The sequence below is a fragment of the Crocuta crocuta genome, unplaced genomic scaffold (genome assembly GCF_008692635.1).
Source record: "Crocuta crocuta isolate KB4526 unplaced genomic scaffold, BGI_CrCroc_1.0 scaffold96, whole genome shotgun sequence".
Taxonomy (NCBI): domain Eukaryota; kingdom Metazoa; phylum Chordata; class Mammalia; order Carnivora; family Hyaenidae; genus Crocuta; species Crocuta crocuta.
In genome coordinates, this window is record NW_027531522.1 from 8,978,647 (window position 1) to 8,992,623 (window position 13,977).

The following is a 13,977-nucleotide window of genomic DNA, read 5'->3' on the forward strand; positions in this document are numbered from 1 at the left end:
AGTTTTTGGGTTTAGTATATAAAATAGAGCTAGGTTTCATACTTAGTAACCGAACTGCCACCATGTGAATGTCACACAGGAAATAGAATTTTTGGGTCTGACTGTCTCTCACATTTCAGGGTGTTTAGTGTCTTTGGTCCCCAGCCACTAATGCCAGAAGTGCCTTACCATTGTTGTGTTGAGTGATGAAAACAAAAACAAAAACAAATGTCTTCACAGATTTCTCCTAGGTCTAGTTACCTGTAGCATCTGTATTTCCCAAACATGGCCTGCTCTTAGAAAAATTTGCTCGCATATTGTAGAATCCTTGTGAGTGCTGACTGTCCTTCACAGCACTGTCACCTGCACAGGGCCCGGCCACTTACTGATGCCTTGATAATGTTAGTTGAGGGAATGAACTAATATCTGGATGGCTAGATCTCTCAAAAGAATTCTATATACCAGGAGTGGTATCTATATTCACAGAATAATTCCTGGTTTTGTGAGAAGCCTTTAAAAATGTCAAGAATAGCAATAGCTGTTCTTTAGTTCACATTTTTTATTACTGGGCATTTTGCTAAGGAATTCATGCTAGTGTTTCATCTTTCTGCTTCAACAACTCCATGAGTTGGGCTTAGATTGAGTAGCTTGCCCTAGAGTACGGAGGCTTTGGCTAGGTCTTTATGACTCAGTAGACTCTGCTCATGGCTAATAAAAGATACTGACTATTGCCTGAAAAACAGGTGGTCTTCATTGTATGAAGGACATTTTCTTTTGCTCCTAACTTTATAAGAGTTTTGCTTCTAATAAATAGGAATGCTGACAATTTTATTTTTTTTTTACATCTATGGAAATCTATAGTGTATGTTACTGGATCCCTTGATGAGTTTTATTTATAATTTGTAATTTCAAATAATCCTTGCATTGCTCAAATTCTCATATTTATTGGTTTATAAGCCTAACAATGAAGTAAATTTGTTTTTCTAGACCTGTGTTTAAGAATTTTGTATCTATAGGGGTGCCTGGGTGGCTCAGTTGGTTAAGTGTCCCACTTCGGCTCAGGTCATGATCTCAGGATTCGTAGGTTCAAGCCCCGCATTGGGTTCTGTGCTGGCAGCTCAGAGCCTGGAGCCTGTTTCAGATTCTGTGTCTCCCTCTGTCTCTGTCCCTCCCCCACTCATGCTCTGTCTCTCTCCATCTCAAAAAAAAAAAAGCCTATAAAAATTTTTAAAAGATTTTTGTATCTATATAAATAGGTGAGATCAATGTATAGTTTTATTTATATTATTATCTTTTGGAATTTGGTAAGATGGTTCTGAGAACAATTAGTTGGAGATTTTCCCATGTTTGAGGGTACCTTAGAACAAATTATATGTGACAATTATCTGCTCCTTAAAAGTATGAAATAATTGACAAGATAGAGCATTTCCTGGGAGGTTTTTTGGGGCAGAGGGAAGTAGTCATTTGAGAATGTTTTCAGCTTAATCCATGGTTTATTGTCCATTCTGATTTTATTTTCCTTTTCCTTGAGATAATTTTAGTAATTTCTATTTTTTCTGGAAATAATTATTTCAAACATTCAGCTGTATTAGCACAGAGTTGTACAAAGAATTATTATTCATAGGAAATTAATGTTATCAGTATTTGTGTATTTGTATCATCTTTCTCACTTTGGCTTTGTGTATTTGCGTCTTTTTTAGTGTCTTCTTTATTTTCTTTTATCTTTATTAACAAAGATATGTCTCAAATATCACCATCCCCTCAAATAACCCCCCGAATATAGTTCTTGAATGTATTCTCGAATTCAACTTTCTTTTGTATTTTACTAGGTTTCATTTTTATCTGATTTTGGTACTTGTTTCCAGTTTTTTAAGTTGACTCCTTTAATCTTCTTTCTGTAATCTACTTTTCTGTCTCTTTAATTAATAAAAACTGTTTAGTCTATGACTTCCTTTAATTACATGTTTGGCTGACAATTGCATATTTTGGTATATCATATTCTCATGTTTTGTTGTTTTCTAAATAATCAGGTATTGTACATTTACCTCCCTTTGACATTATAGAAATTATTAGGAGAACATTTTAAATATTCACATGCTTTTGGATTTGTTTTTGGTTTAAGACTTTATCAATATTTGCTGTTATTGCATGGTGTTAAAAAATGACCCATTGATTATTTTCAAAAATAATATAAATATGTAACCCAAATTAGATTATAACTTATTTTGAATCTGCCATTTTCTCATCTCCAAATAATCCAAGGTAATTTTGTTGATTAGGGCTACACAATTATTTTATTTTTCTGTTTAGGTTCGAGATCATCACGTCTTACTTGGAAAAGTCTGTGGCAATGAAACTCTGTCTCCAATTAAATCCATTAGTAATCAAATCTGGATCAGGCTTAAAATAGATGTTTCATTTGTAAGAGCTAGCTTCAGAGCTATTTATCAAGTCGGTAAGAAAATTTATGCCTTAATTTTTAAATCTCTAAGTTGCCTGATTGTAACGCTTTAATTTCTCGAAAAAATCTAGTCATTTTTATGTCCTTTAGTGGCAAGGAAAAGATTCTAATAGTAATATCACGTTCTTTTATATTCCTCTGCAGAATTAACCTTTGCAATAAAAGTGAAGGCAAAAATCATTGATCTGAACAAACACTACTATCATTTTCATATTTACAGCTTGTGGAGGAGAATTAACTGGAGAAGGGGTCATTCGCTCGCCTTTGTATCCTAACGTGTATCCAGGAGAAAGGATCTGCAGGTGGACCATCCACCAACCCCAAAGCCAAGTAGTTATTCTTAATTTCACTGCCTTTGAAATAGGAAGTTCTGCCCACTGTGATGCAGATTATATTGAGGTAAGAGTAAAATATCTTTGAATATTTGTCTTTGGTGGAATATTATTAAAAACACGATGTCTTGTTATTCTCAGAGCAACTATATGAAACAAAACTAGTTTATATAGACTATATACAAATATAAATATAGGTGCAAAAATCCTCAACAAAATACTAGCTAACTGGATTCAGCAGCATATAAAGAGGAATATACACCATGGACAAGTGGAATTTATCCCAGGAATGCAAGGTTGGTATGCATTCAAAAATCAGTAACGTAAATTAAAATAAAGGAAAAACTCTCCACATGAATACCTCCGTAGATGCATAAAAAGTATTTGACAAAAATCCAGCATCTTTTCATGATAAAAACACTCAACAGATGGGGAATAGAAGGGAACTTCCTTAATCCCAAAATGGCCATTTATAAAAAGCCCATAGCTAGCATCATATTTAATGATAACATATTAAATCCTTTGCCCCTATTGTCAGTAAAAAGGCAAAGATGTCTGTTCTCACCACCTCTATTCAACATCATACTGGAACTTTTAGCTAAGGCAATTAAGCAAAGAAAGGGAAACATGCATTCAGAATGAAATGCGAGGAGTAAAACTATCTTCACAGGTAACATGATCTTGTGTATAGAAAATCAAAAGGAATCCACACACACATACACACAAACTGTTAGAAGGAATCCACACACACAAACATATTCAGCAAGTTGCATGATACAAGATCAAAATATGAAAGTCTTTTGTTTTTCTATAGACTAGCAATGAACAATTTGAAAATGAAACCAAGCAGATAATGCCACTTACAATAGCACAAAAAAGAGTAAACATTGAGAAATATGTCTTTAAAAAGACATGTAAAACTTGTATCCTCAAAGCACTGTTGAAGGAAATTAAAGATCTAAATAAGTGGAAAGACATCCCATGTTCATGGACTAGCAGACTTAATGGTGTCCACAACTCCCTAAATGTATCTAAAGATTCCATTTAATTCCTATCAAAATCCCATCTGACATGTTCTGCAGAAATTCACAAGCTGATTGTAAAATTCATATGGAAATGCCAGAAAGCATTTTCGGAAAAGAAGAACTAAGTTGGAAGACACACTTAACCAATTTCAAAACCTAGAGCAAAGCTATAGTAATAAAGATAGTATATTATTTGAATAAGGATAAAGATATAGAGCAATGGAATAGAATTGAATGTGTAAAAATAAATCCATACCTTTGTGGACAGCTTGTTCTTGAAAAGGGTGCCATGGCATTTTAGTGAGAAAAAATAATATTTTCAACAAAAGGTGCTGAATATCCACATGCAAAATTATGAAAGTAGACCTCTTCCTTACACCATACACAGAAATTAATTAAAAATGGATCGTAGACCTAAATGTGGGAGATAAAACAATGAAACTTTTAGAAGAAAACATAAGAGTAAGGATTTGTGACCTAGGTTAGGCCAAACCTTCCTAGATATGACACAAAGAGCACAAGAAAAGAAAAAATAGAAAAATTTGACTTCATCAAAATTAAAAGCAATCTAATTTTTAAAATGGGCAAAGAATCTAAATATATATTTCTCCAAAGAAGATATACAAATACTCAATAAGCATATGAAATAATGTTCAAAGTCACTAATCTTCAGGGAAATACAAATCAAGCCATAATGAGATGCTGCTTCACAAGCACTAGGATGGCTATAATTGAGAAGTCCTAAAATAATGAGTGTTGACAAGGAGATAGAGAAATTGGAAACTTTTACACTTATACAATGCTAGTGAGCATATAAAATGGCACAGTCACTTTGGAAAACAATTGCAAGTTCCACAAAAAATTAAATATATGATCCAGAAATTATCATTTATCATTTGATCCAGAAATTCCACTTCTAGGTATATATCCAAAGGAAGTGAATATATGTCCACACAAACATTTGTACACAAATTACTATACTCATTATTCTTGGTAGCCCAAAAGTAGAAACAATATAAATTTCCATCAGATGATGAATAGATCAATAAAATGGTATATCCATACAATGGAATATTATATGACATTAAAAAGGAATGAAGAAATGACACATTACATGGATGAATTTTGAGAACAGATTAAGTGAAAGAAGATAGTCACACAAGACCATGTAGTGTGTGATTTTATCTATTTTTAAAAATGCTCAGAATGGACAATCTGAGCCTGGGGTTTAAGGGAAATGGAGAATTACTACTAATGAGTCTAGAGTTTCTTGGGAGTGGCTAAATTTTATTTTTACTACATTAATAAAAATATTTCAGAAATAATTATTTTCAAAGGAATTTTCCAAAATAATATCTAACAAAATAAATTTGAAAATATCTCTTTTTTTTACTAGATTGGTAGCAGTTCCGTTTTGGGTTCTCCTGAAAATAAAAAATATTGTGGCACAGATATACCTTCGTTTATAACATCTGTGTACAATTTTCTTTATGTCATATTTGTGAAAAGTTCTTCTACTGAAAATCACGGTTTCATGGCTAAATTCAGTACTACAGAATTAGGTAAGATGCCTACTTTCTCTCCTGCTTTGCCTCTTGGCAGAAAAAATAAACATTGTAAATAAATTACTATAGAAAATGTATCTACACTGCAGATGTGTAGTTATCTACATTGCAAAAAGTTTTTCACACCTTCAAAGCCAAAGAAAAAATCTATTTCTTAATCAGTACATATCAGTAGTTAATTGATTTCTATTAATAAGAGAGAAACTAGGTTCATTTAAGTGGCCTATGGGGAACATTTTCCTTTTTCAGCTTTTAAGAGGTTATGATCAAATTCTTTTATTTTGAACCTCAGGCAGCTTGTTAGTTACTTGTTCCAATAATGATTATTATTTTTATTTCAACAGCATGTGGAAAAATTCTTACAGAATCATCAGGAATCATTCAGAGTCCTGGCCACCCAAACATCTACCCTCATGGTATCAACTGTACTTGGCATATATTAGTCCAACCTGGCTACCTGATTCGTTTGGTATTCAGGAGATTTCATCTGGAGTTTCATTACAATTGCACAAATGACTACTTGGAAATTTATGACACCGGTTCTGGGACATTTCTTGGGAGGTGAGAATATTTTGTTTTTATTTTTTTTTAAGCACAAAGTTTTCTTGTTCTCTTGCTTTTCTATCGTGTTGAAGGATGTCAAAATGTACCGTGTTGTGTTATAAAAACCAGATGAGATCAACATGAGCTTAATGACCATTTCTGCATCACTACTTACTACTCTGTAGCCTTAGTCTTCAGCAATTAAGTTTTGGTAATGGAAACATTACCAAAATGAAGATAATATACACATCCGTTACTTCTATAACTGTCTGTCTGTTATAATTCATCACTTCCATCTTTCATCCCCAGCCCCGGGAAATCACTACCATTTCTATTGCTGTAAATTAGTTTGCATATTCTGGAGTTGTATACAGATGAAATTACATTGTATGTTTTTTTTTTAGGGGGCGGAGTCTGGCTTTTCTTAGCATAAATTTTTTTGTTGTTGAGCTTCTTGGATCTGAGGGATTATAGTTTTATCAAATTAAAATCTTTGTGGCTATTAGTTCTTGAAATAGATTAGTTTTATCAAACTGAAAAATTTTTAGGCCGTTAGGTTTTGAATACTCTTCTCCCCTTTGGAGACTCTGATTATAGTTACCTGAGGCCCTTTGATATTGTCGCACAACTGATTCGTGAACTCTGTTCATTTGATTTTGAATTTTTGTTCTCTGGGTGTTTCGTTTTAGAAAGCTTTTATTGCTGTGTATTTGGGTTCTCATTACGGGTTCTACTTTCTTCCTTTTCATGCCTGGTAATATTTGATAGGATGCCAGATATTTAAAATTTTGTGTTTTGTGCACTGAACATTATTATATTCCTATATGTGTTTTTGAGGTTTATATTTTTATTAAGTTTTTATTTAAATTCCAGTTAGTGACATACAGTGTCATATTAGTTTCAGGTATACAGAATAGTGATTCAGCACTTCCATACAGCACCCAGTGCTCATTACAACACCTGCATTCCTTAACCCCTGTCACCTATTTCACCCACCCTCTCACCCACCTCCCTTCTAGTAACCATCAGTTTGGTCTCTATAGTTAAGAGTCTGTTTCTTGGGTTGCCTCACTCCTTTTTTCCCCCTTTGCTTGTTCTCCTTCTTTCTTTCTTTCTTTCTTTCTTTGTCTGTCTGTCTGTCTGTCTGTCTGTCTGTCTTTTGAGAGTGATTAGGGAAGGGCAGAGAGATAGAGATAGAGATAGAGATAGAGATAGAGATAGAGATAGAGATAGAGATAGAGGGAGAGGGAGAGGGAGAGGGAGGGGAGAGAGAGAGAGAGAGAGAGAGAGACAGAGAGAGAATCTTGAGCAGGCTCCATGTTCAGCGTGGAACCCAATGTGGGGCTCAGTCCCCCAACCCTGGAATCCTGACCTCAGCCAAAAACAAGATTCAGATGCTCAACTGACTGAGCTGCACAGGCACCCCTTGTTTGATTTGTTTCTTAAATTACACATATGTTGAGCTTTGTTTTAGGATATATTAAGGATACATATTTAGGATATATATATTAGGATATATATATATTAAAGATATATATATATTAAGTTACTTGGAAACAACTTGATCGTTTCCAGTTTTGCTTTCAAACTCACCTGTTTGTTGTCTCTGAAGAATCATTGTCCTTCATTATCTTGAGATCCATTGCTTTATGCATTTTGTCCAGATTTTTAGTTGTTTCATGTAAAAGTGTATATCCAGCCACTGTTATTACATCTTTGTTAGAAATGGGGATTTCATCACCGCAGCAACTTCTTACTTGACACATCCCCAAAAGCAAGGGAATCAAGAGCACAAATAAATGATTGGGACCTCATCAAGATTAAAAGCTTCTGCACAGCCAAGGAAACAACCCAGAAAATTAATAGGCAACCAACGGAATGGGAAAAGATAGTTGCAAATGACATATCAGATAAAGGGTTAATATCCAGAATNAAATGGGGATTTCATGATTTCCTTTTATTTCTTCTTACATTTCCTTTTATTTTTTCTTATCCTTTTTAAACATTTTCCCTTTAGTCATTATTTTCTTATATTTATTTCTTCTCCTAGTTTTATTCTCCCTCCTCATTTTTCCTCTTAGTTTTAATCTTTCATTTAAAAAATTTTCTCTTTTGTGGGACTTGATCATGGTCATTGCAAAATATATAATTTTTGATGAGTGGCATAAACTGTAATAATCTTGCCCAAATTCAACAAACGTGTGCATATGAAGAGACATTTAAATTTTTAAATCACCTGCTTTTATTTTGATCAAGATATTAAATCCTTGCAACAAGGCAATGGTATTATATATCAAGTTTTTCTTTTTCTCCCTCAGAAATTAACTCAGCTATTTCCCACATTCAACACTTCCTCTTGTATGGATTTCTATATATTTTTCCACTGTCATTCCATTTAGTTAATTTGCTTTGATTCCATTTGGTTAATTTGCTTTGATTTGATGTTTCTATTGTCTAATCACTCCTTCTCATAGGTGTTTCTCTATGCTCTTGGCATATCATTTAGCATTAATTTGAGTATCACTCTCTATTTTCAGAGTTATTCCAATAGTTTTTTCTGAGTCACGTTGGTTCTATTAGGCAAAAATTTAACATGACTCAGTAATCAAACTTTTACCTCTGCATAGGCCAGCCGCTTAAAGATAATAGAGTCCACCTTTATGGGGCTCATTATTCTAGGTGCTCTTCTAAGCCTCTTATATATGGTACATTAACTCAAAATTCTCAAAACAATTCTTTGAAGTAGTCACTATCATGATCCCCATTTTAGAGAAGGGAAAACTGAGGCACCAAGGTTGAGTCATCTGCTCAAAGTCATAACGCCTCCAATGATGGAGTTGACTGTAGAGTCTGTACTCTATGTGTTTATCGTATATGGTTTCCCTTTGTCGTGTAAGTTTATTACACTTTTTATTAAGAAGTTAATTTATGTGCTATACAGTGACTTAGCATATCTTATACTATCTCATTTCATTAAACTTCTTATGCATGGCAAGCCACACGGCCAGGTATAATGCTTAAAACCATTCCAGGGAAGTAATCATGAATAGGATCCTCTTCAGCCACTTTGTAACTGTTTTGTGCCTGAAATATACTTAGTTTTTAAGGTTAGTAGGGGATATTATTTTTATCTTTACATGTCCTAATAGTTGGTACATCATTTCAGGGGTACTAAAAAAATTTAAACCTGTGTTCCTTCTTGGTTTCAAACAGATATTGTGGAAAATCCATCCCGTTCTCTCTTACCAGCAGCACGAACTCGTTAATGCTTGTATTTGTGGCTGACTCTGACCTTGCATATGAAGGCTTTTTAATAAACTATGAAGCAACTGATGTTTCAGCAGGTAACAAAACAACTTTGTCTACTTGGTTTCAACTTACTCCCTTACAAAATATTGCCATGAGGATACTTTGTCCCCAAACCCGTGATGCACAATGAAAGCTAATTTAGAAACGAGTATGGTGACTCCAGTGCCTTCCGTCATAAAAATAATTAGACCAGAGTATTGAGTCAATGTTAAATTTTCTAATTGTAATAGTTGTACAGTGTTTTGTAAGAGAATGTTTTACTTCGTAGGAGTAACACATTGATGCTTTTAGAGGTAAAGACATTGCATGTTTCTAGATTATTCTCAATTGGTTCAGACAAAAAGTGAGTAAGTTGGAGAAAGAGACAGAGATAAAGCAGTGAGGGCAAAATACAAATACATAGTAAGTCTCGGTGAGAGGAATGTGGGAGCTAGTTCTTACAACTTTCAAGCTTAAAATTCTATCAAAATTAAAAACTAAGAGACTGAACACTAATTTTAAGAAGTTAGAGAAAGGGGGGTACCTGGGTGGCTCAGTTGATTGGGCATCCCACTCTTGATTTTGGCTTAGGTCATGATCCCATAGTTCATGGATCCAGCCCCACACTGGGCTCTGTGCTGACAGAGTGGGGCCTGCTTAGGATTCTCTCTTTCCCTCCATCGGCCTCTCCCCAACTCATGTGCATATGTTCGCTCTCTCTTTCTCTTTCTCTCTCTCTCGCTCTCGCTCTCAAAATAAATAATAAAAAAAAACTTAGAAAGAAAAGAAATTAGAGAAAGGACAATAGCAGGTAAGAATAAAAGACTACTACATGAAACCCTATGGCAGGAAATGGAAGATTCCTTAATAACAAAAATAGATTTCTAAATTTGACTTAATGAAAATGAATCTTTTTAACATTTAGTTCTTTTATTATTTTTCCTATTATTTAATTCTCATCCTAACTTCACTCTTTGCAAATGCAGCTTAGGAAATAATCATCTTTTGCAAGCAGGGTCTTTGAGGTAGTTTGTAAACCAGAGCTACTGCCAGCCCCAGAAGCCCAAGGAATTTATGAGGGTGTCATGTCTGATTAGGCTCACGTTCCCACATAGGATGTGCACCCTTTTAGAGGGTCTGGGTTTTCCTTTGGCATCATATTTAGAAAGATATTTACTGGACACATACACCATCCAGTGTAGTTTTAGAATGCACATAAGGTGACTGAGGTTCTCAAGCATCCCACAGCCTCTGGGCTGCCCCAGCAACATGATGTGATTCACTGATGCTCTTTTCAGAAAGTACTGGAAGCTTTTCCTGTGCAGGATATGCTCCCTGTAACACAGACCTGCAGATCTTTAGATGCTTATCTTTTAAAATCCCCACCCTCGTAAATAAATGAATGAGTAAATGAAAATTTTTTTAAAAAAACTTTCACTCAGAATCCCTTCCCCATTTCTGAGTTGTTTCTTTGCAGAGTGGCTGGCCACTATTTTATATTTCATGCAAAACTGCTGTTCTCTGGTAGTTCAAGTTCTGTGTTTTGGTAGTAGGCTTTAGATTTCTCTAGAATCCAGAGTGTGAGTGAATCAGATACCTTTCTGTCCTGAGGGCCCCTTTCTCAGAGATAGTTTATTATTCAGCTCAAGGGCAGGGGAAATCGAATTCCCAGCAATTACAATAGGTTATGTTACACGACTGATACATTCACTGGACTTTGTCCAGGTGTTTCACATCCAATGACCAAAATTGGCTTTTTAAGGAATTACAGTGTGCACACAATTTTCCTTACTTCTGTAGTTATATCTGTCTCATATATTTGGCCCAAACCACACTGAATATTAGATTAGGATTTGGAGCAAGTCACTTGAACTCTTTGGGCCACAGTTTTCTCACATGTAAAATTAAGGGATTGGATTTGATCATCTTTGAGGTGTCTCCTGGCTCTAATCAACGTGAACACAAGTTTAATTTGCTGCATGAATAAACTAGCTGTGTCTTAGATAACATTCGATGCTGTCGGCGCCTCTTGAAAATATTATGGAAATCTTTGTAATGCTATGCAAAGTAAGATATAGGTCTCTAATGTCTAAAGCAGCTCCAATAATACCGCACTAGCCTATAAGGCACCAGCGAGTGTAGTAAGAAGCAAGAATAAGCAACGTAATCTGGCAGGAAGGATACTGAAGCTAAACTTTAATTTAAAAAGGGTTTCTGGAGAGATAAGATATCAGTAAAATGAAAGAAAGTCGAGAAAAAGGGGGAAAAAAGCAAACGGGAGAGAAAAAGAAACTGCCAAAGAATGACAACATGAGAAGAGAGATTTTACAAAAAGAGAAACGGACCCAGAGATGGCCAACTCGGAAGCCTCTTCAATCTGCCTCCCTGCGTGATAATCAATACTTTGGTCTCTGTTCGGTCCAGACATGGCTGAAATCACAAACAAGGGGGTGTTTCCTGCCTTTTGCTGGGTGAACTCATCCTTCTGACTAACACAGTCAGGTATTCTAAACAGCAGTCAGACGATGGACCCAGGAAGCCATATGGCAGACTCAGCTTACCGTTTTAGAGCCTGTCTCGGTTTCCCATAGGGCAGGATGTGAGTGATGGGGTGTCGTGAATTGTTGAGGGCAGCCCGCAGGAGTGCTCAGAGAGGGACTGAGCACAGGGCGCTGATGTGGGGGGCTTGTGCTGGTTAGCCAGTGGGCTACCTTTCCAGGCACGCAGAGTCCCAGGGAGCTGCCCACCTGGAAACAGGAGGTGTTGGGATGCCCTCTTTTTCAGTGGTCGTCGTATTTTTTGTATTTTCTGTAGAAGAAAACAGCATCAGGAAAAAGCATCAGCGGAAGCTTAATCACTGGCCCTCGTCCTATTTTATTGCTCTAGCAGAAGTTATTTTCAGAGCAATAATGACAATATTCGGTTGGTGATTTTCAGTTCACAGCAGGTGTGAGTTTCTCTGCTGAAGTCTTTCCTGTCTTTATCTGATAAAGGTTAAATTTCCTGACTTGATTCCAGTTACTTTTCCATCTGTATTTCATGCCACAGGACTATGATGTCAGCCCCTAAATATGTGTTTGGAAGGAAAGAGAACAGTTTCTGGTTATTACTTTGACTCCCTCCCTCATCCCTGTTTCTGCCTGCATCCAGATGTGCCTGGGGAAATAAAAAGAAAAGACGAACAAGTAAAATGTTTATGGGTAGAAATTCTGGAGAATTTCTTAGTAGCCGATTATGAGACTAAGTTTCAAATGTTTGCTTATTTAAAGTACAAAATATTTGAATTTTGAAAGAATGTAGTTGATTAGCTAACTTTACCAACTTAAATTGTAATTTTATATTATATTAGTGTCTACTGCATATGCATTAATGTAATCCTACCAAAAGGGGACTTTAAAGGTATAGGAAAGAATAGACAAATGTACTTGATTCATTTTCTACTTTAACATTAGATAAAAACCCATATAACACTTACTCCAATGTTTTCAAATATTGAAACATTCATGACTCATTAATCATGAAATTTGTTCAAAGTATGGAATAGAAAAAAATAGACTAAGAAAGAATCAATTTATCATACAAAGTTGGATGTTACCTCATGAAATCTATTTGCAATATCCGTGTGTGTGCACAATTAATGTAAATGTATTTTTGCATTTTTTTAAGTTTATTTATTTATTTTGAGAAGGAGAGAAAGTGCGAGTGAGCAGGGGAGGGGCAGAGAGAGAGAGGAATAAAGAGAGAATCCTGAACAGGCTCCCCACTGTTTGTGCAGGACTCATGCAGGGCTTTAACTCACAAACTGAGATCATGATCTGAGCCGAAATCAAGAGTCAGATGCTTAATAGACTGAGCCATCCAGGAGCCCCAATGTAAATGTATTTTTATGGTGTGTCTGAAAATTTTAAACACAAATCCACTTTAATTATTTATTTTTAAATGAGGGAAAGTGAAGTCCACAACTGAATTTTTCTCTCAAGAATACACAACTAGTTGCATTAGAAACCAAACCAAAATAATCCGGTTCCAACATCTAATCCATTTGTCTCATCGTGTCCTGATTAGCTCTTGAAACACTCTGGATGAACTGAGGATGGTGTGGCTGGTAGCATTCGACTCAGAGAGTATGGTTGGACTGTAGTTGACAAGCTAACTTTACCAACTTAAATTGTAATTTTATATTATATTAGTGTCTACTGCATAGGCATTAATATAATCCTACCTTTTAATATTTTAATATTTTGGGGAGGAAAAAAGGCAGGATTTTACAGTTGTCTGGGGAAATGGTCAGGAAGTGTCAGAACCACATCAACATAGGATTCAAAGTGGGCTTTCCCAACCTCCTCTTTCCCAGTTCAGGGTTCCCACCCACCTCACAGCGGATGTTTAGGGCTGTTTTTCATCCGTCACCCTGGAATGAGCCCAGAAGAGGCATCTAAGAGTGAGAAGCTAAGAAGTGATCACCAAAAGGGCAAAAGAGAGTTTCTTCAGAAGAAATGAATAGGGAATACTCTTTCTATTTTCAAACTTCAGTCCAGCAGAGCAGTGTTCTCAAACTCTAGTATTTATAAGAAACTTGGAGTGGGATTTTCTTGTTACAAATTCAGGTATCAGGGTCTCCCCCCGCCACCAGAAATTCACTTCACATATGTCTAGGGTGGGTTTGCACCAATTCAGGTAGTTCTAACAAAACTCTGCAGTTCTTCAGAGTCTCTGGAAGTTAAGTTTCAGCACGTAATTGCTATGGAATTACACGTGAGATGTAATGGGGAGTGGACCATACA

At 35.6% G+C, this 13,977-nt stretch overlaps 1 protein-coding gene across 1 annotated transcript in view; it reads left to right on the top strand.

Annotated features, from left to right (window-relative positions):
- CUBN (cubilin) overlaps nucleotides 1-13,977 on the top strand; it is a 298,802-nt gene that overhangs the window by 53,379 nt on the left and 231,446 nt on the right. The window contains exons 18-22 of the mRNA XM_077772461.1: nucleotides 2,290-2,434; nucleotides 2,661-2,839; nucleotides 5,194-5,359; nucleotides 5,707-5,923; nucleotides 9,119-9,249. Coding sequence (XP_077628587.1) covers nucleotides 2,290-2,434; nucleotides 2,661-2,839; nucleotides 5,194-5,359; nucleotides 5,707-5,923; nucleotides 9,119-9,249 — 838 coding nt within the window. The remainder of the gene's footprint in view (nucleotides 1-2,289; nucleotides 2,435-2,660; nucleotides 2,840-5,193; nucleotides 5,360-5,706; nucleotides 5,924-9,118; nucleotides 9,250-13,977) is intronic.